We start from the raw sequence: 23,047 nt of genomic DNA on the forward strand, positions 1-23,047 counted from the left end.
CAAGACAGGCACAGGTAGAATGGAAAACTGGGGCTCTCATTGCAGGTCACCAGAAAGTGACAATAATGATTTTTAGAATCTCTCTTTCCTAAGCTGCTGCAATAACAACTAAGAAAGGTGGCCTTGCCATTTTAGGAGGGCCATTTGTTTATTTTTTGCCACCTTGGCTGCATAATATTTTATTTTGTTCTCCCACCTCAAGCAACACATTGTTTCTAGATGCCCATTGCTTGGGGGTTCACAAATGAGATCTCAATCACATTTAATCTGGCAAGAGCTATTCTCTTCAGAACTGGAGAGAGGCTGAGGCTTACTCTGACCTCACACAGACCTCAGACATGGTTTGGAAAGGAGCAAGTCATCTTGCTGCTTTCGGGACTACAAGAGCATTTCAGGGCGAGTTGTAGCTTCCTTCTGCCTTGGAAGAAGGGCAAAGGAGTTCCTTAACTTCACACTGAACTTTGGAGAGAGTCAAAAATTGCTTTCCATGCCATTACAACAAGGATAACATTTGCCCAACCAGGAGCAGGCAAAAAGGTTTGTCCAAAGAAGCCTTGGACACATCTTGAATACATCCAAAGCTCACTGGGATGCACAGGCAAGGTCTCCCCTTCCCCGGGAAAGCAGCTGACAGAGCTAACATCCATTTTGGCTACCCAGGCCTAGCAACACTTGCCAAACCCCTCTTTTGCCAACTCCTTATCTTCTAGTTAAATGTTTCAAGGAGTCTGCAATGAGAAAATCAGTAATAGCAGATCCATTGCTGAACACCTTTGAGATTTTTCTTTCTCTTTGCAAAAAGGTCACTTTGCAAAATGTTCCACAAATCATCCACCATTTTGGCATGAAGAAAGGTCTAGGGCCCTCACTCGAGAGGATGCCAATAGTTGCCAAGCAGCCAATGTAGTCACTCCCACTTCTATTGCCAGTATGAAAAAAACTTATGGGAAAAGAAGTTACTTATTATTGGTGCTGCTGCTCATGGCTGGTCTCATAACCAAGAATTGTGAGATAATTGTTCCTTCTACTAAGAAAATTCACTGAAATGGCTCCCCTAGTCTCTTTACCAACAGAGTGGAGAATTTTGGGAGTCACTTTGTGAGCACAGCTCTCCATGGAAGACACAGGCCAGCCAATGAAAGAGAATCACTTGCTAAGGGCAATCAACTGTCAGTACTGGGCACCCACAAGGATCAACAGGCCAAGGAGGGAGATTCTTTAGATCATATTAAGCAACTTTCTATTACGTTGACCAGTAAAAGAAATACATATCTGCTTGTATGCATGTTGGTATCTCCCTTGCTAGGATATAACCATTAAAACATTTTATTTAAGCAATCTGAGCAAACTAGAAGGCTCTTTTAACTAAAGCAATATCCAGGTAGGCTTCCTAGGAAAGCCGTTCTGCGATTTCAGAAGCAGAAGGACCAATATCTTGTGAGAGCATGAGAAGACCCAACACCTCTTACTAGATTCCTCATGACTCATCAGTTGGAATGAAAAGCTAGAATAAACTGAACCCAGAAATAAGGTGGCATCCAGGTCATCAGTGGCAGCTCCCCTCAAGTGCAACCCTTATAACAACTAGCAAAATGCAGGGCTATTGACTGTGGGTAGTATGTGACCCTGCAGGTTGCAAGGACCCCATTCTGCACATGTCCTCTGCCCTCTCAATGAGAATGGAGCTCAGATGCACAGAACTCTGCTCTTTCTTCACATACCCTAACACAGGACTGGGGCAATTCATCCTTGAATTTGGCCCACCTTGTCTATGAGAATGGAGCCCACATTCACAGATGAATGTCCCCAGTGCTGTTTTGCTTCTCCTGCAGAAGTGAACTGTAGCCATGGCTTAACTAGATGGAAATAGAAGAGTACATTTGTGGGCCAGAATAAAGGAGGGACTAACTACATCATCCCATGCCTTATAATAATCTGAATCTCTCAAAATGTTAGGAACTCGCTTATTTTATAGATATGTATATAGCCACACAAGCAATACTTCCAATGCTCCAGAGCAATGATGTATTACCTAAGGCAGAGATCCAAAATGGATAAAGCTCTTTGGTAAGAAGTGCATCATTTATTTCGGACAGAAAGCTTTTCAGTGTGTCGGTAACATCTTCCAGCTGATGTGTTCCAGCCCTCAGCTTAACACTTCTTGCATCCTTTTTGAAGCTCTCTAGAAGTTTGCTCACATGAGAAGGATTCCCACCATTGAGGTAGATGTTTTTGCTACCTAAGCCTGAAACAAAGGAACATGTAACCACTCTAACAATATTTATAGTTGAAATGTCCAAATACTGAAACCTAAAAACAGCAAAGGGGGGGGGGAGGAATGGGACGCACCAAATCCAGTTTTGAAGCAATACAAAGCCTTATTTTGTGGCATTTAATGATTTAACAATGTTTCAGAGACATAGCTACAGATGGCAATCTAAAAGGAGCCTTTAATGCATATATAACTACAGAAGCTGTCCCAGCTTTCCCTGGGGATTAGAGGAAACTTTCAACATTTTTAACTTCCAGATTACTCTGTGCATATCAAATTGTGTCCCACAAAACCCAGTAGGGGAGCTGCTTCCCCATGAGTAGCTCCTATGCAACTGGGAGCACATGGAAATGAGCCAGCCATGTGGCTGAGAGCCAGTCAAATGAGTCTTTTTCACACACATCTTTTCTTCCATGAAGTTGGAACATTTCAGTGCTCTCACAGTCATACAAGACTACTCCACTGCTCATGAGATAACGGCTAGCAGAAAGTGTCACAGAGACCAACATGGAAGAGGGTGCAAATGCAATTCCTGCAGGGCATGTGCAGTACCTGTTAATGTCATTTTCTCAGGCTCCAGGACTCAATAGTACCCCAATGAGAACCCAGAGTCTGATAAACCACTAGTTGTCCCTCTTCAGGAGCTCTTGACACCCCCTTAGACATCTTCCAGACATAGCCCTCCCTTCAATCACTTTATCTGTGGATCGGTCTCCCAGAATTTCTCCTATCCACCAGGCATACAGAAGCATAATGGGTCCTTTAAGGGACTAAAGAAAGAGCTTCTGAACATTTTGGGCCTGCCAGCCTTAAGGCATTAACTGCCTGCAATCAGTTGCTGAAAAAAGTGTTCTTGGCCTGCCTGTAATTTACTGGTCATGAACCTCTTTAACAGATTTGCCCTGGCATGGAACCATCAACAAGCACACAAGCTGCAAGTTCCGCCAAACCAGAACAGGCAGGCCCCCCTGTTGCCTCCAAGACTGACACTACCACACATCCAAGACTTTCCCCCAAGAGTCTACCTGGTTTGAGTTGCATGCATGCAACAGGCGTTCCAGGGGACTCTGGGTTACACAAAGGCTAACCTGTGTTCTCCAAGGAGATGCTTAGTCATGCAGGAGTGCTTGATAGCCCCTACTGGGTCCGCAGCTTAGGAGTACTCCTTGACCCAGAGCTGTCACTGGAGTTCCAGGTGGCGGAGGTGGCAAGGCGTGCTTTCCTACAAGTTTGACTGATTCATCAGCTGCGTCCTTACCTGGATGAGCACTGCCTAGCAACAGTGATACATGCTCTGGTAACTTCCTGCTTGAATTACTGCAACATGCTCTATGTGGGGCTGCCCTTGAAAATGGTCCAGATACTACAACTGGTACAGAATAGAGCTGCCAGGCTGCTGATGGGGACCGGCCGTTACTCTCACATAACGCCGGTCCTCTACCAGTTCCAATGGCTTCCAGTTGAAGTCTGGGCCCAATTCAAGGTGCTGGTTTTGACCTATAAAGCCCTAAACTGCTTGGTTTCAGGATACCTGAAGGAATATCTCCTTCCTTATATGCCCTTACACCCCTTAAGATCTATGGGAGAAGCCCTACTCCGGAACCCTCTCTAAGAGAGGTTAAAAGGTCATCAACTCGAAGTAGGGCACCCAGACTCTGGAATGTACTCTGCTGTGGCACCCAGACTCTGGAATGTACTCCCCAGAGAAGTACGCCTGGTGCCAAGTTTATACTCACTGGCGTAAGGCCAAAACCTTTTTATTTAAACAGTATTTTAAACTTTAATAGTATTTAAGTTTAGTCACTCTGTTTTGTGATTTATTGTTTTGTTCTGTTTTATTATTTATCAAAATTGTTGTTTTAATGTCTTTTTAAATATTGTAAGCCGTCCTGAGATCTTGTATAATAGGACGGCATACAAAAGCTTTTAATAAATAAATAAAATAATACTGATCATCCAGTTAAAGAATGTATGAAAGACTTAAAGGAACTCATGTTTAATTCAAGGAACCTCAGCCTTCCTTGAAACACCATTGGAAAACCATGCTCTTACGGGCCATTGTCTTCATACCATGGGTGAAATTTTAAAAATCAGACAGAAGACAAGAGACACTGAATTTTTGCTACAGAGATTCATCCGGCAATGACTCCTATCCTCATGCCTCTCTTATAATTCCAAAAAGCCCATTTTCATTTTCAACCCTGTTTTCATTTCCTTATACTGTTAGGCTTCTCCCCACCCACCATCTTTCTCTTCCAATACAGACACACACACGCTGCCATGCAAGCAACCTAATATAACAGTGAAAACCTCTGACAAAATGCGGTCTTTACAGATCGCAGCTCAAGCCCAAATAATGTAATCTGAAATAGATGCTTCTTCAGTACTCTATCCGGATGCATCTTCAATTTTCAGGAATTTGAACAAATGCTCTGCTCTACTTACCATACTGCGTAACAAATGCAATACAGCTGTTCACTATAATCGGGACGTCGTTTTTGCTGAGCTGCTGATCTTCTAGCACGTTGCCATCTGTACCTGCTGCTTTTTCAATTGCACTGTGCCAGACTGTGAAATCCAACTTGGTGTGGCCGTGGATATACAAGGTTCTGGGGGTGGGGGGGAAAAGTTTGAGGAAAATATATTGGAAAAAGAACTAAAAGAGAGCAAGTGAGGAAAGCAGTTACTTGCTTTAATGAAAATGGTAGACCATTTCATACAAATGAATGCATGCAAAACCAACTCATAAGCTCAGGGTGAAAACAGACTCTGCACTTTTAGAGCAGTGCCGAAGCACCCTTGGTGCTTTTAAGATGAGCCTAAATATTTATCTTCAGAATTCAAACTAGAGGAGGTAGAAATCTATATGCCTGAAACAGAAGCCATACAAGGATATAATTGGCCAGTTCCTTCTAATGAAGAAATCTCTCCTAACCACAGACATACAATACTGGAGCAGCAAGTAGATTACTGGGTGATCTGAAGTAGTTCAGCAAAGATTTCTAACTCCAAATGCTTTATAATGAAAAGTGAGCAAAATATTTCTTAAATAAAGAAGGAGACAAAATGATACTCCCCTTTCCACAAATGTAACTACTGATATCAGGACAGATGAGGGGTAAAGGGGAACAAGGAATGGATATGGAGGATTTTAGCTCTGGTATTCAAATAAATTCCAGGGCTCAAAACTCTTCAATTAATGTAAGCATTTGTCATTTATGCTAGGCTCTGGTTACTGAATCTTGTGATTCTAGTGAAAACAAAATAAACCTTGCAAAATTTATATAACCTCATCCCTGTTCTGGAGTAGCTTTGCACTCTCTGCAAGAGTGCAAGACAAACATACGCAGACTTCTGCAGAATGCACATTTCTCTCACATTTAACATTAGGATTGGTCTCAGCAAATCAGCATGGTATAATGATTGCAGAGCTAGAGACTGAGACCTGGGTTCAAATCACTGCTCAGCCGCAAAGCTTACCGCAGGAGCCAGTCTCTCTCAGCCTACCATCCCTCCTAGGGTACTGTGAAGTTAAAAGGGGAAGAAAAGCCGTGTACAGTACTGTGAGTTATTTGGGGTAATGGTAGGTTATAAATAAATACAAAAACAAAGAGAAAGATGGTCCATACTGCAACCAGCCTATCCGTATTTGTAAAATATTTTACAAGGGAAGGTAATCTTATTTTCCTCACTATTTCTCAATGGAATAAGCTATATCCATTAGTTAAAATCCACTACATTGAAAGAACAACTGATTGAAAAGCCGCTAGACATTGCCTGTTGGGGCCACAGGTCAGAAACAGCTCAGAAAAGGGGTATTCCAGGAGCCAGAAAGAGAGGAGAATGCTGTATCATGATGATGGAGCCACCTTCCTTCCCCCTCTGATTTACCTCAGCCAGATACCAAAAGTAGCCATCTAGCTGAAAAGCAGAGTGGAAGATGCAGGGAGAAAGTGATCACCTCTGCTTGGAACTGGACTAGAAGTTCATGGGAACAGGAAGGTGGGATGTGATGTTTTGTTTTTGTCTTCACTTGCTTCCTGGGGATGTTTTTTGTTTTGTTTTGTTTTGTTTTTCACTTGCTTCCTGTGAACACATTATTCTGTGATGGTTTCACTTTTGCCTTCCTTTACTTTGCCTTGTCTTCGTTGCTGCAAAAAAGATGCCTGAAATGGTATAAAGCCCTCTGTTTCATGTCAAGCTATGCTGCAACAAAGCATCTCTTCTCCATCAGTCAAATGCAGTCAATTGGAAGGTCTCAGGTCTTTCGCTCAGCTGTCTAAGCTCAGCTGAGGTACCCTTTAGCTGGACCAGAAGGCATATGGTCATAGTAATGCACCCAAGATTCAACTTGGGTGAGCAGGCCAAATTTATTTCCCAGAAAAGCCTAGGCTAAAAGGAGATATTATCTTAAATGTGCTAAACCGTTAACGGTATTTTGTTTGTTTCAAGCCTAATCACCTCTACCAGATGCCTTCCCTTGGAAGTAACCATACAAAAAATCCAGAAAGAAGTATAAAAAGTAAATTTAAATTTAAGCTCTGAAAACTCATGCCTCTGCTAAAATCACAAAGAAACTTGTGGCATCTTTTGGTAAACATTCCACTTGGAGGTGGAAGCCACATTTGTCCTTCATTATAAATTGATTCTCATATAATTTGCATAATCCTTCAGAGCCAGGATACCTCCTGAAATTTTACTTCATCCCTTAATAGCACCTTTTTTCCCCATGATGTGGCACTGGGCACAAATTGTAAGCACAATAACCACAATCCATTTGAAGTCAGATGATTTCATGAGATCACAATAGCCAAGATTGCAACAAAAGCAATTAAGGAAGCAGCGAAGCATGAAAACACGTGGAACTGAACTTTTAAAAATTAAAAATAACTAGTGGGTTTTCTGTGGAAGACCACCAGTTGTGGGCAGGAAATGGCACTGAGAAGAGATTTGTACCTGGGTGTGTGGAGCTCTTTAATATGAACAATGTTAGTTACTGAGAAAGACTTTGTGTTTAGTTTATTTTCACTCTGATTCCAGCATAGCAATAACCACCCAAATGATTCCTCAAGCTGCTATGCGTCCTGGAACCAAAAACAGTGGCAGGTCTCAAAGGCTGGACTGCTACATACTCTCTCTAACTTCTGCCCCAACAAACCATTTTTATGAAGTCTGCTTTCAGACACTTTTTTCAATTAAATAAAATCTTAATTTATTTCTGTATGCTAACCAGCTAAGGTACACTTTTTCTTCAAAATAAAAGGTGAGTTTGTTTCCTGTTTGTGAACCACTTCGTCATAAATGATACCCCAATTGGCAAACAGAATCCCCAAGACTGCCCCAGTTGAGTGACCTCAGTGACCAGGGAAGCTGTTAAGAGAGGAAACATGTTCTCAGATATCTAGATGTATGTTTTCCTGGATGTGCATGATTTGGATGAAAAAGCACCAAATATTTGACCTACAGACTCCAATGCCATTCCTTCAGGAGCATCAGACACCGTAGCTCTGAGAGCATTGGTAAGAAAAATTGCTAATCTGTCTTGCTACACTTCAAATACAAGTCAAGGGAAAGGTTTGTAGAGGGAGTATATTCAGACTCCTGAGGCAATGAATGAAGGCAGATCCCCTCCCCGCTTTCTTTTGGGCAAACATTTCCTGTTAATCAGTTCAAAATGTTACCAAGTGTTGAGATAAGTCTTTTGGTGGCTTCCTAATATATTGCTTGCCAACTGTTTGCAGTGTGAATTTTGTTTGTCCGAGAGGCTGAAAAAGGGGGCAATTTATAATATGGCTTAACAAAGAGCTGAACAGAAGCCTTCTCAGATTCTCAGAAAGCAAACATACAAAGGAAAGAGTAGACCAGAAGAATGGTGATGCCTGGATGGAAAACTGAAGCCTATATACAGGAAACGTAGCAGCAGTGTCCTTTTTCAGGTCAGATTATCTGTAGTATTACAAGAGAATTAGAAGACCCATGGAAAGGTTTTAATCATTTTATTTACATTTCTATCTCACCCTTCCAACAAGGAAGAGAACCTCATGGCCACTCCCATGCCCACCATACTGACAATTTTATCCTCACACAAAAACTGTGGTGTAGGTTAGGCTGAAATAAAACCACCAAGTGAGCTTTCTTGGCTACATGTGAATTCAAACCCCTGCCTTTTCCAGTCTTAGCCCAGCATTCTAAATCAACTACAACATGCTAACTCTCATGATGTTATTTTATGATTATGAAGAAACTTTATTTCAGAGTCAACTAAAACATTAAAAAGCCAATATACATTTCATGAACGACCTAGACTAGTGAATGATTCTTTAGTCTTTCTAAAGTAAATAGAAAGCCTTTGTATATGCATAACAGCAGCAGTGATATGGTGGCTTCCATTTTGCTAGACAAAGAGAGAGACGGGGCAAATTTGGAAGTTCAGGTACTCACTATGTATCAACAGACACGCCCACTAGGAGGGTCTCAAATGCTGATCTATACCAATGAATTAGGCTTAGCAAATAAGGCCTGAACTGATCCGAATAGGACCTCTATTTCTAAGCCTTTTGGCTGTGCAAGAGAAGGACAAAGAAATTACGTGGTAGCAAACAAGTAGCTGCCTTGAGTTCTTCTAAGGAAAAAGGTGGACTATAAGTCTAATGAATAAATAAATCAGTATATAAGGAGTTAGCCCGGGCTTATCCATGCGTTGTTCTGTCCTGTGAAAGCCACTCTGCACAAGCAATGGGGTCTTTTACCTAAATTGACTAGTTGGAAGAAAGATTTATGGTGTGGAGGGAAGTGAAGACGGGGGAATAGAGTAGCAGAGAAAGGAAGGGACGTAGCAGAGAAAGAAAGTTGATCTACCAGCAGATCTGGCCCTATCCACTCCTTATATGAGCCCCTGAATTTTTTTGCCAGAGGAATGTGGCCCCTGTTATTAAATGGGTCCCCCATCCCTGCTTTAAAAGGGGAAGACAAATCTTCTGCCTGAGAGGCAAGAGATCCCAACTTCAGGCTCTGGTTTCTTCAGCTGAAAGCTGCTTGGGAAGAGCTGGGAATGACCCTTGCTGGAGACTTGGGAGAATGTACATATTTTGCCCAGTGTCACATGGTGCTATGGGATTCAAGGTCTGAAAAACGGCACCACCATTGATTCAGGGGCAGTAGGTCATGCTCGTTAGATCAGCAACCTGACCGAATACACATCAGCCTGACATACTAAACAAAAGAAAGACACGTTCATGTTTTGGAACATTTATTTTGTTCAATTGTATCTTTCAGTCAATATTTACACAGTATGTGCTATGCATCCCCCTTCTTTGTGCTCTATCACATTTATACAGCTGCCTCTAGCAAACAGCCTGAACAACCACCAAGGTAAGCAGAAACTCCCTCCCACACTGTCTGCTGATTCCCTGCCACCCATTCATTGTGAAACTTTAGCTTGCTAAGTGCTTGGGGGCTGGGCCTTCCTGAACCGCAAAACCCAAATATGTATCCATGCAAACTGCATGTGCAAACTCTGCCATTTATTTCATGGGTGGGGGGGAGCTGTACATGCCCATTCCTTTGAAGGCACATGCAGCAGCTCCTTCTCCATGAAAGAATTCTACATAAGCATCAGAGTAACTGTCAGTACAATTTTGAATAGCACAAAGGAGATTCAAGCCAAGGTACTCTGAAGTCCCATTCACCTTTGCATCATGTAAATGACAATGGCCCTGCCCTCTGACATGTGTACAAAGCATGTGAAAAAACACACCAACACTCCAGCAGCAAAAGCATTTGGGAAGATCAAGATCATGGGTACCAGTTGGACGAAGAATGGACAACTGCAGGCATGTATGTGTGCCCTTTCATTCAATGCATGTCCAGTTAGGAAGCAGAGCTGGACAGGTACAGACTCACCCAGCTCCATGCAGTATTACCCGTGTGATGCACAGAACACGAGGTCAGCCTCACCTATGACAGTATCACAGAGCCAGTTTCTACTTCTACACAACCTTGACAGTAACATGTCCTTCTCACCCAAGTTTTTGCAAACACAAGAGTCTGAAGAAATGTTTCAACTGCAGGGAATAGCAATCTGGAAGATGATGTTGGACGTGTGCATGTTTATATCTATCCTTCAAATCAATATCCTAATCTGAAAATTCTTTGAAAATGCAGGCATACCCATCTTTCTCATGGGCAGAACCATGAGTATTGATTTTCTAAGCAATGAAAAATAGAATAGTCACCCCTGCTAGGGCCACCCGTAATAATTTCTTACCTTCCTTTTTCAACCAGAAGCAGGACATCTATTTTTTCTCCATTTTGGATTATGCTGCTTACTGCTGAAAAATGTTAAAAGAAAAAAAAACACATTTATAATTGCCTAAGTGAAGTCACACAACTTTTAAGAACTGCAATTATCTATTAAAAGTTATACTGCAACTTTGTATCAGCTTCTGAATCTAGTAACCTGCTTTAATAATCATTATTCCTTGGCTATGGATTAAAATGAAGTCAGTAACTAGCAAGATTAAAGAGGTAGCCCCCTCTAAGAGCAATAATAAAGAAAGTTAAGGCAATGGATAGGTTTCCGATTAAGGAAGTTCAGGCAAAGTGACCAGAAATAATTTGGCTCTTGGGTTATAAATAAATTCACCATAAATAACCCAGACTCCCCTGCTTGTTATAAACTAGTAAGTTTGCTCAAGAATGCAGGGTAGACATGTAGTTTCGTGAAATCACCAATGGAAATGGGTACTGGGAGAAGTGACAGAGTTCTGTATTTTCCCCCAGCATAACTGACCATTATATAATTATATTTCTACTCCAATTCTTCTCTTCACTGGAGAAAAACAAAAAACTGATCCAGGTAGGAAGTTGTTTTTAAGCAGTCTACTTGAAAGACAGAAATAGTTTAAAAGTTCCCGAACATATCTCTGACCTGGTACCTGAATGCCCTATAGCAATTTCCCCCAATGTAGGCCCCTCCAGATCTGCTGGTCATACTGGCTGGGAACTATGAGAGTGGCAATCCACACATTGCAACTATGCCCATGAGCTACCTTCAGTAGTGAAGTTAATGCCTGCATTGCTCAGGTTCAGCCTCCCAAGCACCACTGGAAAGCCACCTATCCAGATAGTACTTCGTACTTCCTCCTTTATATTGGTCCGCAGTGGTGGCTTTTAACTAGCTGGGGTGGCTGTTATTTCCATTCAGGCTTCATCCTGATTTCCAGGGCTAGATTTAGCACTCCAGAGAGTGGGAGAGGGACAGTAAAGAATAGGGGGAGGATAATCAATCAGTCAGTCAGTCACCTGGGTGCTATATTCTGTTCTCACTGCTTATGTCAAAGATCTATTCCTTCTAAGAGGTGGGTTTTTAAGGATGGGGGTCAGGAGCTTGGCAAACAGCAGACTCCACCAAATTTCAGTACCAGCTATGCAGCTATGCTGGTTGTTTATCAGTTGGGATCCTTTGCTGGTCCTGTGCTGGGTATCCACTTTTATATACATTTGTCAGTCTACCATTTGCTAACAGACTTTCTGTATGGATCTTGATCTTATTGTAACTACCCATCTGGTCACTTAAACAAGAGATCTAGCTGAACAATGGTCCCACACAAACATCCAGGCACATTCTTGTCTGTGGACCATGCTCCTAGCATCCCAACCCTTGTGCATCTATCTCACCCATCTTTTTGCCTCAGTACTTCCCAGGTGGTTACAAGAAAAAATGCAGGGCATATACCCAACACTTCCACAAGGTTCTTATATAAACAGATAACCTTCTAAATGTCATGTTTGCACCAGGAGCAAACCAAACAAGTAATTTTCTGTTCATACGCAAACTATATTAAGATGCCTCATAAGTCAAGGGGACTGGTATTTTGATTGCAATCCTTTTCATTTGCCCACACTGAAAAATTAACATTAAAATCTGATTTCCTATGGATAAAATATATTACTCTTGTGGAAATGATTTCTCTTTGCTTATGATTCAACAACAAACAATGTCTCAGATCATACACATGCGCACACATGTGTGGGTGTGTGTTTGGCCTATTTCAGCTTTTCCTGCATCAGTGCTGGAAATACTCTGCCATAGTTCAGTCCCAAGATACTGAGATGTATGGATTAGAATGGGCAAGCAATGTGCTCCTGTTCCATATGGATGTCTCTGTACATCCATACAAACTAATGTCAAGTGAGAGGAAACAATTCCATTGGGCTTGCTCATGGCATGCACGCAAGCTATTCAGCTTATAGTGCTCAGCACCCAAGTCAAAGTGCACAGCACCCAAGGCCATCAGGCTATTTTGCCACCCGAGGCAGAGAATTCTACAAGAGCCTCTCCCTGGAGGTAAAAATGCAAGGCTAATAACCACTGTAACCCCAAAAAGCAGCTTCCTAAAGTCATTGTCTCATTCTGCCCTCCTTAGCAGGGATCCTTTATTTATGAATTACAGATTTCAAGGAAGTCTTTTATTCAGTGAAACACACACATACCCCAAACTCCCACCACTTATTTCTACCTCACCCTTCTAAGAACATAAAGATTTTTGGGGTTTTATAAAACAGCACTAGCACATGCTCATTTCAAAGTCTTACTTAATTCCTGGAGCCTCCTTAAATGCATCGAATCCTCTTGGTAGTTTTCCAGTTCTAAGCAAAAATACAGGCTTGACTTCTCTATAGCAAACCAGCCTTTTTTCCAGTTATCCAGATTGTGACAGTCTTTATAGTACAGCTGGCCAATCACATCATAGTCCCTCTCCAGAAGACATTTGGCCATTATGGGGACAAAGAGCTATTCCAAACAAACAAACAAACAAACAAAAAACATAAGTATACTTAAAATCAATACTTAAAGGAAAATCTTAAACACTAAACAGTAGAAGGCTTACTGAGTTTCACTGTGCAAAATTCAGATTGGTTCTGCTGCTCAAGTATTGATCTATTTATTTAAAACATTTGAACATTGCCTGTCCATCAGACACAGAACATGTCCAAGTTCCTTAGAATCAACATTAACACACTGTGGAATCAAAAACTAGAAGCAACAAGAAAAAAGCAGGTTGTGGAACCTTACTGATGATACCACAGCCAAATCTGGATAACCTCAATGAGCAGATAATGTTGAAATTAAATAGTACAGGACATAAATCTTGTGGGACAGAGTGCTTTAAACAACATCCAGAGGGGAACAGTAGTTCTCTGGCACCAACTTCTAGAACATGATTTGTAGAAGGGATTGCAACCAGCACAAATGGTGCCCCCATTGCCTTCACAGAAGAATACCTTAGTCAATAGTACTAACCAAGAAGTCCAGCAGAACCAACAGGGGTCCCCAAGCTCACCAGGTCCATCTCAGTCCCAAAGCAAGAAAAGGGACATATCCAGATAATCTGGTGAAATATCTGGAGATTTCACTTCAGATCCCAAAGCTGAGACAGATGGAAACACTGGACAAAGGATTGGGGGCCCATGACATGGGCTTTTCTAGTATTCAAAATGTCAGGAGTTTTACATGCAGCTTTATGCCTCACACAAGAAATAACAGTCCTGCTTCGAATGGAAGACTACAATTTTGATTCAAGCAGCAGAGAAACATCTACTGGGGCTATTGCTTCTAATGCATTGTACTTAGTGCTTTTAAATACAAAATGAGATTCCCAAAATAAAATCTTTTTTTAAAGCCTGAATTTTGATTTATATTTCACTGTATGGTTGCTTTAGCAGAAATTGCAACAACAGGTGTTTTCCATTAAGAAGCAGAGAGACATTTCCACTTTCTTAAGATCCAAATTCCTCTGCATTACAGCCTTACTTTCTCCCAAGATCCTAAGAGAAGAGTGACACTTTACATTTAATGCAAAGGCTCTTGGTTTAACTTGAACAAGTAATTATCAACATTACCTTGGCAATTGCCTGAGTCCATTTTCTTTGAGTATATGCAGTTTCAGCACCAAACAGAAACACACGTTCTGACAGTAAGTAGATTTCAAAGGTAAATATAGCTCTAAAATCACCAAGGACAAGAGGAATCAACTTTATTTAGTATAAGCTTTATAAAAGTAAAATGATGAACAGTGTATTCTCCCCCAGAATCCCTGCATTTCATTCCTATTTTGACTAGTCTTAATGGGAGGAGGGGGGAAAGCCAGTTATTAAGAGTTACTCCAACTAAAATGTTTCATCATTTATTTCTCTTCAAACATTATGGAAGTAAATAGGCATTTGAAGGTCTAGTCAGGAGGAACTGAAGGTAGGAAAAATCAACCATATGGGAACAGGCAGTTTAAATAAACATGGCTAGAAAAAGGTGTGAGTGGAAAGGAAAGGCAAAGTGTTGTTTGATCAAATTGCCACTCATATCCATTTGAAGGAAGAGCTGTGTCTCCTGTAGCTTAAGAGACCAAGAAAAATTCAACTATGGCCTTATCATGAATACAAAAAAAGGTGTCTTCAGCCCATGCACCAAAAGTGTACATCCACAGTGCTGACATTTACTGAAGCATGTGCACTGTAGGATATATATTCAAAGAATGAATGCAGCATGAGCTTGGAGACTGTAACCACTTCTTATCAACTGAAGAGGAAACATTTTAGGTGAGACACAGAATCAGCCACTTCCTTAAATCATACCAAAATCCTCTCTCGGTCCTGCTGAGTGAGCAGAGGAACCTCGTTTTTTACTGCCATGTCAAGCCCCCACACAAAACACCTTGTGGATCCTGTTGACCTTGTCTGTCATCCTGAACAATCAGCCAAGTGACTGCAAAGGCCCTTTCCCCTGTCAGTGCTCTCTACTGCACAGGCTGCGTATGCTTGAGACATTCAAGGTGAAACTAGGCAGCTATCTGAGTGGAGTGGTGTAAATTGGTGTCCTGCAACAGCAGGAGGTTGGACCTGATGGCCTTCTTGGCCCCTTCCAACTCTGCTATTCTATGATTCTATTCTATGATTCTACCCAGAAGAAAGGGATACTTTTCCAGATAGAAAACATCCAGGTGCTATCTCACTTTCTCCTCTAGCCTTGGACCCAAAGTATCTATGCATTGCTTTGAAGAAGTAGATAGCCACTAAAATAAGTGCAGGGGCTTTAATCCAGACTGAGACTTGGGCACAGGGAGTCTTCAACACTTTGCCCCCACCCCCCATTGGTCCAGTTCAGAGCAGAAGCCTCTCACCTGATGTTTCCTTTGCTAAAAATGAATCTATTAAAACATGGAGCATGTTCAGACAAAGAATGATACGGGCATGGTGCGGGGGGGGGGTGGTTCTACAAGTTGGGAACACTTGTAGTGAGGACCCTGGATTAGAGCCTCCCTACCCCCATTTTAGGGTCCAATCCACATCTCTGTTTCTTTTTTTATTGTAAAGAAGGAAAAGTCAGAAGACAGACAAGACCAAAAAACAATGTGGCTACACCTTCGAAGTAACGTGTAGTTTAGTGTTTACATTACAGAAGTTTCTAACAGGAGTAGATACAGTAGTTGACAACCCTGTGTTTGCTTCATAAGGCAGGCAAATGCAGAGTAGGGGGCATTCAAGGAGGATATCTGGTGATGGGAGATGGACTGCATTATTACACTGCCTGCCCATTCTGGCCTGTAAATTAAATCCATGCCATTTTTGCCATAATAGGGCTCAAGAAATGGCATTAATGCTTGCAGTGGGGGAAATACTATGGGGGCATACGTGCAACCAATCATCAATCCGTGCAGGAAAAGTTAGGCAACTTCAGCCATGTCACTGCAGGGATCTGCATTAGCAAGCATATTTCAGAATAAGCATTTGCAGAGGTTGCATAGTTTTGGACCCTGATAATAGAGATGTGGGCTATCATGGCTTTCCCTTCTGTTTCCCCATCTGAAGAAGCAGTGAACTAGTGAATTTATTTTCATAAAAAACACATTTAAATATTACTGATAATATCAAGTTTTTCTATTCACTGGTTTTCTGTGAGGAAATTTTCTTTTCTTTTTTCATTACATTTCCATATTGCTCAACTGCCAAAAAATCTCTGGGAAGTTCCCACAAAGAAAGGTTGGATAATTTTAAATTCAAAGTCCTAAGAGTGCCCATACAGTGGGCAGATGCATTTCTCAAAGGAAGAGTTAGATGACTTAAATCTGAATGAAGCAGAACTTACCCTGTGTATAAGAAGGAGTCAGCCTTCTGAACGGCTAGGCAGGTGACTTCATTGATGTCAAGCATCCCTTTAGGAGAAGCTGTTTTCTCATTTTCATAGTAGCTCAAAAAGCTGCTTTCCAAAGCACACCACCTCTTATTACATTCTGCGTGAAAGTTCATGGGAATGGTGTGGGGAGAGAAAGACACATGAGTTTATAGACCAAAACAAGCACCACAATAATGTGACTAGCAAAAATAAATGGAACATGGAAGATCAGCAGAACAAAGAATAGCATTGTGAAGCTTAAATCTTCTATCTTCTTTACTACAAGAGCCTATAGCTGGTAAAATACCTTCTTCCATAAAAAGCTCCCTGAAACTTGCACAACAGTAATCACACTGGGATGAAGCCTCTGTAATGATTTTCTAGTAGCTGTTTCACTCGCGAGGAAGTTTGTTTTTAATGTGCACACCATTCAAAAAATGTCACCCTGCTTTTAACAGATGGAAGTGGTACAGTCTATTCTGCCATCTTAGGAACATTCCACCCCATTCTGTTATAAGGGTAGACTATTAAAAGGATAGTGCTTATAATAGAGAGCCCACATTCTCTGCCATTCTTCTGAGCTACTCCAAATGAGACTGTTGTCACATTAGAATTCTCCAGATTTGCAATTAATTAACCTTTATCTCATCTATCTTATTTGACTACCTGAGTCCAACTGATGGCTCTTTTCACCAAAACTTCAGATGCATAAAGTGATGCTGTATACAGCTTCCTTATTTGATCAAAAGCAGAGGAAACCATATTCCCTCATACAGTCTTCTTTTCACACCATAAGCAACTTCATCGGATTGTTACTATTTCATTTTTAAAACCACTTTTAAATGCCTAATATTTTATTTAAAAATTTGGGATTTACAGAAACTATACAGATATGGCCCAAAGAGGAAGAAACACATATACCTTAGAAAAAAAAAACCTCCAGGAAGAATTGAAAGCTGCAGGGAAAATGTGGCTTGACAGAAGCTGATTGCAAAATGAACAGTTGAATCATAGCATACAATAGCTAAAAGGTGCTGCTCTCCCCCTGAACACTGGAAATAGAGGCCAAGACAGAGTCAATCTATTTTATGCTGGTAGAAGTGATGCTAGAAAGCCCACTCGGTATTGTGAGGCTAAGGAAAACAATCTATAGCTTTCGAAGAAACAAGCAAAAACTTTGAGAAAACATGGAAAGACCAGCCTTTCCCAGAAGGTAGATGCAAAAAAGGAACACCGTACCATTTTTAAGTTGAACTGTCCTCATGTGAAATTGCTGTAAGTCAAGATTTGGTAGCCTATCCTATTGAAATATTTACCTATCATTACCTAAAATTGTTACAGTATCTGCCATCCTAAGATGAAAAAGAAAAGAAGCAGATGCCTCTAAATTTCCCTGCAAAAGAGCTCAGGTCCTGTCTTTGGCCTGTGTATCAGATCTTCTCTTTCCTCTGGAATCCTGCACCCAAGCCAACGTCTCCCTGAGAAATGAATGAGGATGTCATTTCTATTCTCTAACTTCCCCCATCCCCTTGTCATAATGGAACAAGATTAAGACACACAGCATATGTGTGCCTACAAGATTCCCAGCATCGCTCTGATCTGGAATCTGAATGCTGCATGATTGTTCGCTAATAATAATGACAGAATTATCGCTGAAATGTAGGAGGCATAGCATATGATGGGTGCTAACATATTTTACTTTTCCCCTTTAAACAGTAGGCTCTCATGTCACATAACAGCTTTTGAAGTTTTCCTTCATTTCACAAGGGAAGTTTTCCATGTGCTACAGGGAAGTTTGCTGCTCCAGAAACAGTAACAACATTGTTCCTGAGAGTATGCAAAAAAAGCCATATAATACTTTAAATACAACCTGTTACATAAAAGGATAGACTCACACTGTGCAACCTAACACTATTGCTTTGTTTTAGAACATTGTTTGAATAGAAAAGGTGTCCCAGGATTTGAGAACAGCCTGAACAGCCATTTTCCATTTCCTTGAAAATGAGGAAATAGAATTGAATTATAAATGTAGGGTAGGGTTCAGACTTGGTCATACTTAGAGAAGGTCATTGAAAACAACAGGACTCAACTTAGTAATAACTACCTTTAATCTCTTTGATTTCAGTTAAGTCTCTTCTCAGGATGACAAAGCTGGATCCAACCCACCATGTTTGGAACTACAGAATTCTAAAAAGTGCCTACTCTTTTTTCAGTGACCTAAGTGCAACATTCATTTAAGGCTTTGCTGTATATTTTCCCATAAAGCAAGGTTAAATGTGATTCCTTAAAATGACTCTTATAATGACTTGTCAGAATTTTGGCAAATTTTAAAAAATCATTTTTATTGATTTAATCTCATCTTGAACATTATTCTACCTGACAGCTTCAACCCATAAATTATAATGTTCAGATACAATTTGTTCAGGTAAACAATATTTTAAAACAACTTTAATGCTTAGCAATCAGTGTACTATTGCTAAATCACTCTCTCTCTCTCTCTCTCTCTTCCCTATTGTTTTTTTTTTTTTCATAAAGTGCAATCCTACACACTACAACTTCCACCATGCCCTGTCAGCATTTTAGTTCTCTTCTAACATGCATAGGGAACCTTCATGGATCACTGCTTTATCGTGGTGAAGGGGCTTGTGTAGCTCAATGAAGCTATGAACTATGCCATGCAGGGCCACCCAAGATGGACAGGTCATAGCAGAGAGCTCTGACAAAACATGATCCACTGGAGAAGGAAATGGCAACCCACTTCAGTATCGTTGCCATGAAAACCCCATGGACAGTACCAAAAGGCAAAAAGATATGACGCCGGAAGATGAGCCCCTCAGGTCAGAAGGTGTCCAATATACTACTGGGGAAGAGCAGAGGGCTAGTACTAGTAGCGCCAGGAAGAATGAAGCGACTGGGTCAAAGCCGAAAGGACACTCAGTTGCCAATGTATCTGGTGGTAAAAAGAAAGTCCAATGCTGTAAAGATCTGTATTCCACAGGAACCTGGAATTTACAATCCATGAATCAAGGCAAGCTGGATGTGGTCAAACAAGAGATGACAAGACTGAACATCAACATCTTAGGAATCAGTGAACTAAAATGGACAGGAATGGGTGAATTTAATTCAGATGACCATCAGGTATACTACTGTGGGCAAGAATCCCTCAGAAGAAATGGAGTAGCCTTCATAGTGAATAAAAGAGTAGGAAAAGCAGTACTGGGATACAATGTCCAAAATGACAGAATGATCTCAGTTCGAATCCAAGGAAAACCATTCAACATCACAGTAGTCCAAGTCTATGCCCCAACCACTGGTGCTGAAGAGGCTGAAGTTGACCAGTTCTATGAAGACTTACAACACCTTCTAGAATTAACACCTAAAAATGATGTCCTTATCATCATGGGGGATTGGAATGCTAAAGTAAGAAGCCAAAAGATAACTGGTATAACAGGCAAGTTTGGCCTTGGAGTACAAAATGAAGCAGGGCACAGGCTGGTAGAATTTTGTCAAGAGAACACGCTGGTCATAGCAAACACTCTTTTCCAACAACCCAAGAGATGACTCTACACATGGACATCACCAGACGGTCAACACAGAAATCAGATTGACTATGTGCTCTGCAGCCAAAGATGGAGAAGCTCTATACAGTCAGTAAAAACAAGACCAGGAGCTGACTGTGGCTCAGATCATGAGCTTGTTGTTGCAAAATTTAGGCTTAAATTGAAGAAAGTAGGGAAAAACATCTAGGCCACTCAGGTATGACCTAAATCATATCCCTGATGAATATTCAGTAGAGGTGACAAATAGATTTAAGGAATTAGATCTGATAGACAGAGTGCCTGAAGAACTATGGACGGAGGTTCGCAACATTGCACAAGAGGTAGCAACTAAAGCCATCCCAAAGAAAAAGAAATGCAAGAAAGCAAAATGGCTGTCTGAGGAAGCTTTACAAATAGCTGAGGAAAGAAGGGAAGCAAAAGGCAAGGGAGAAAGAGAAAGATACACTCAATTGAATGCAGAATTCCAAAGAATAGCTAGAAGAGATAAGAATGCCTTCTTAAATGAACAGTGCAAAGAAATAGAAGAAAACAATAGAATAAGGAGGACAAGAGATCTCTTCCAAGAAAATTGGAAATATGAAGGGAACATTTCATGCAAAGATGGGCATGAGAAAGGACCAAAATGGCAGGGACCTGACAGAGGCAGAAGAGATTAAGAAGAGGTGGCAAGATTACACAGAAGAACTATACAAGAGCTTAATGTCCCTGATAACCACGATGGGGTGGTCCCTGACCTCGAGCCAGACATCCTGGAATGTGAAGTCAAATGGCCTTAGGAAGTCTGAGCAACAACAAAGCTGGTGGAGGTGACAGTATTCCAGCTGAGCTAGTCAAAATCTTAAAAGACGATGCAGTAAAAGTGCTACACTCAATATGCCAGCAGATTTGGAAAACTCAACAGTGGCCACAGGATTGGAAAAGGTCAGTTTACATTCCGATCCCAAAGAAGGGCAATGCCAAAGAATTTCAAACTACCGCACCATTGCACTCATTTCACATGCTAGCAAAGTGATGCTCAAAATCCTACAATCTAGGCTCCAGCAGTATGTGGTCCGAGAACTACCAGAAGTACAGGCAGGATTTCAAAGAGGGAGAGGAACTAGAGATCAAATTGCCAACATATACTGGATCATGGAGAAAGCTAGGGAGTTCCAGAAAAACATCTACTTCTGCTTCATTGACTACGCTAAAGCCTTTGATTATGTGGATCACAACAAATTGTGGCAAGTTCTTAAAGAGATGGGAGTACCTGACCATCTTATTTGTCTCTTGAGAAACCTATATGCAAGTCAAGAAGCATCAGTGAGAACTGGACACGGAACCGATTGGTTCAAAATTGAGAAAGGAATTCAACAAGGCTATATACTGTCTCCCTGCCTATTTAACTTATATGCAGAGCACATCATGAGAAAGGCGGGGCTAGATGAATCACCAGTTGGAATTAAGATTGCTAGGCGAAATATCAACAACCTCAGATATGCAGATGATACCACTCTCATGGCAGAAAGTGAAGAGGAACTAAAGAGCCTCTTGATGTGGGTGAAGGAGGAGAGTGCAAAAGTTGGCCTGAAACTCAACATTAAGAAAACTAAGATCATGGCATCCGGTCCTATCACTTCCAGGCAAATAGATGGGGAAGAAATGGAGGTAGTGAAAGATTTTATTTTCCTGGGCTCCAAGATCACCGCAGATGGGGACTACAGCCAAGAAATTAAAAGACGTTTGCTCCTGGGGAGGAGAGCTATTGCAAATCTAGACAGCATACTAAAAAGCAGAGACATCACCTGCCAACAAAAGTGTGTATAGTCAAGGATATGGTTTTCCCAGTTGCAATGTATGGCTGTGAAAGCTGGACCATAAGGAAGGCTGAGCGCCGAAGGATTGAGGCCTTTGAGTTGTGGTGCTGGAGGAGACTCCTGCAAGTCCCTTGGACCGCAAAGCAATCAAACCGGTCAGTCCTAGAGATCAATCCTGACTGTTCTTTAGAAGGCCAGATCCTGAAGATGAAACTCAAATACTTTGGCCACCTAATGAGAAGGAACGACTCCCTGTAGAAGAGCCTAATGCTGGGCACAATAGATGCCCACCCATATACGCCCGCCCCCTGAGATCTGTGGGAGAGGCCCTTCTCCGGGAACCCTCTGTGAAGGAAATTAGGAGGGTAGGTACTCGGAGGAGGGCTTTCTCAGCGGTGGCGCCCAATCTATGGAATGCGCTCCCCAGAGAGGTCCGCCTGGCGCCGTCATTATTTGTTTTTCGGTGCCAGGCAAAGACCTTTTTATTCAAACGTCATTTTAATTGCTAATATTATTTGCTTAATTCTTCGGCCAGGGCAACTTATTTTATAATGTTAATGTGTTTTATATTTTTAGTGTTTTATATTTTAACTGTTGTTTTGTAAGCCGCCCCAAGGCTTCGGCGAATGGGGCAGCATAGACATTTTTAAATAAATAAATAAATAGATAGATGGCAAAAGAAGAAGGGGGCAGCAGAGAATGAGGTGGCTGGATGGAGTCACTGAAGCAGTTGGTGTGAGCTTAGGTGGAATCCGGGGGCTGGTGGAGGACAGGAAGGGTCACGATGGGTCGGACATGACTTTGCGACTAACAACAACAAACATGCATAGGATTTCATCTTTAATGTACTTGTGATTACGGAATTTTATCTTAAGGAAAAATTCTCTTTTCCTGCCTTTTTCCCACCTGCCAAATGCCATACACTCATAGAAACACCCCCCTCCCCCGGTTTTACCTTTAAAGCTCTGAAAGGGAACAGTAAAGGTCACCAAGCTTACTAATACTGTATAAAGGCAGCTAAGTAAAGGCAGAAGAGGCAGGGAAAGACTGAAATACCTTCTTTTAGTTTTCTCTCAGTAAACAGCTTTGCAGCACTGAAGGAAAGCTTGTATAAATAGTCACAAAGGAAGGTGGAAGGGGAAGAATCTTGACAGGAAACACTGTCTGAATGAGCATCGTAGTTAGAAAAATCTGTAAAAGTAATGAAAAATATAATAACAACTCCCCTTTGCATTGCCCATCATACACG

The 23,047-nt window shown here is 41.4% G+C and overlaps 1 protein-coding gene across 1 annotated transcript in view; it reads right to left on the reverse strand.

The window, feature by feature from the left end:
* Positions 1-23,047, reverse strand: part of ARAP2 (ArfGAP with RhoGAP domain, ankyrin repeat and PH domain 2) — a 113,413-nt gene that overhangs the window by 27,806 nt on the left and 62,560 nt on the right. The window contains exons 15-22 of the mRNA XM_044418265.1: positions 22,855-22,989; positions 16,416-16,560; positions 14,177-14,279; positions 12,869-13,067; positions 10,539-10,602; positions 4,718-4,881; positions 2,033-2,245; positions 1,765-1,856 (exon numbers count right to left, since the gene is read on the reverse strand). Coding sequence (XP_044274200.1) covers positions 1,765-1,856; positions 2,033-2,245; positions 4,718-4,881; positions 10,539-10,602; positions 12,869-13,067; positions 14,177-14,279; positions 16,416-16,560; positions 22,855-22,989 — 1,115 coding nt within the window. The remainder of the gene's footprint in view (positions 1-1,764; positions 1,857-2,032; positions 2,246-4,717; positions 4,882-10,538; positions 10,603-12,868; positions 13,068-14,176; positions 14,280-16,415; positions 16,561-22,854; positions 22,990-23,047) is intronic.

Source organism: Varanus komodoensis, unplaced genomic scaffold (genome assembly GCF_004798865.1).
Source record: "Varanus komodoensis strain SLA01 unplaced genomic scaffold, ASM479886v1 scaffold9, whole genome shotgun sequence".
Classification (NCBI taxonomy): Eukaryota; Metazoa; Chordata; class Lepidosauria; order Squamata; family Varanidae; genus Varanus; species Varanus komodoensis.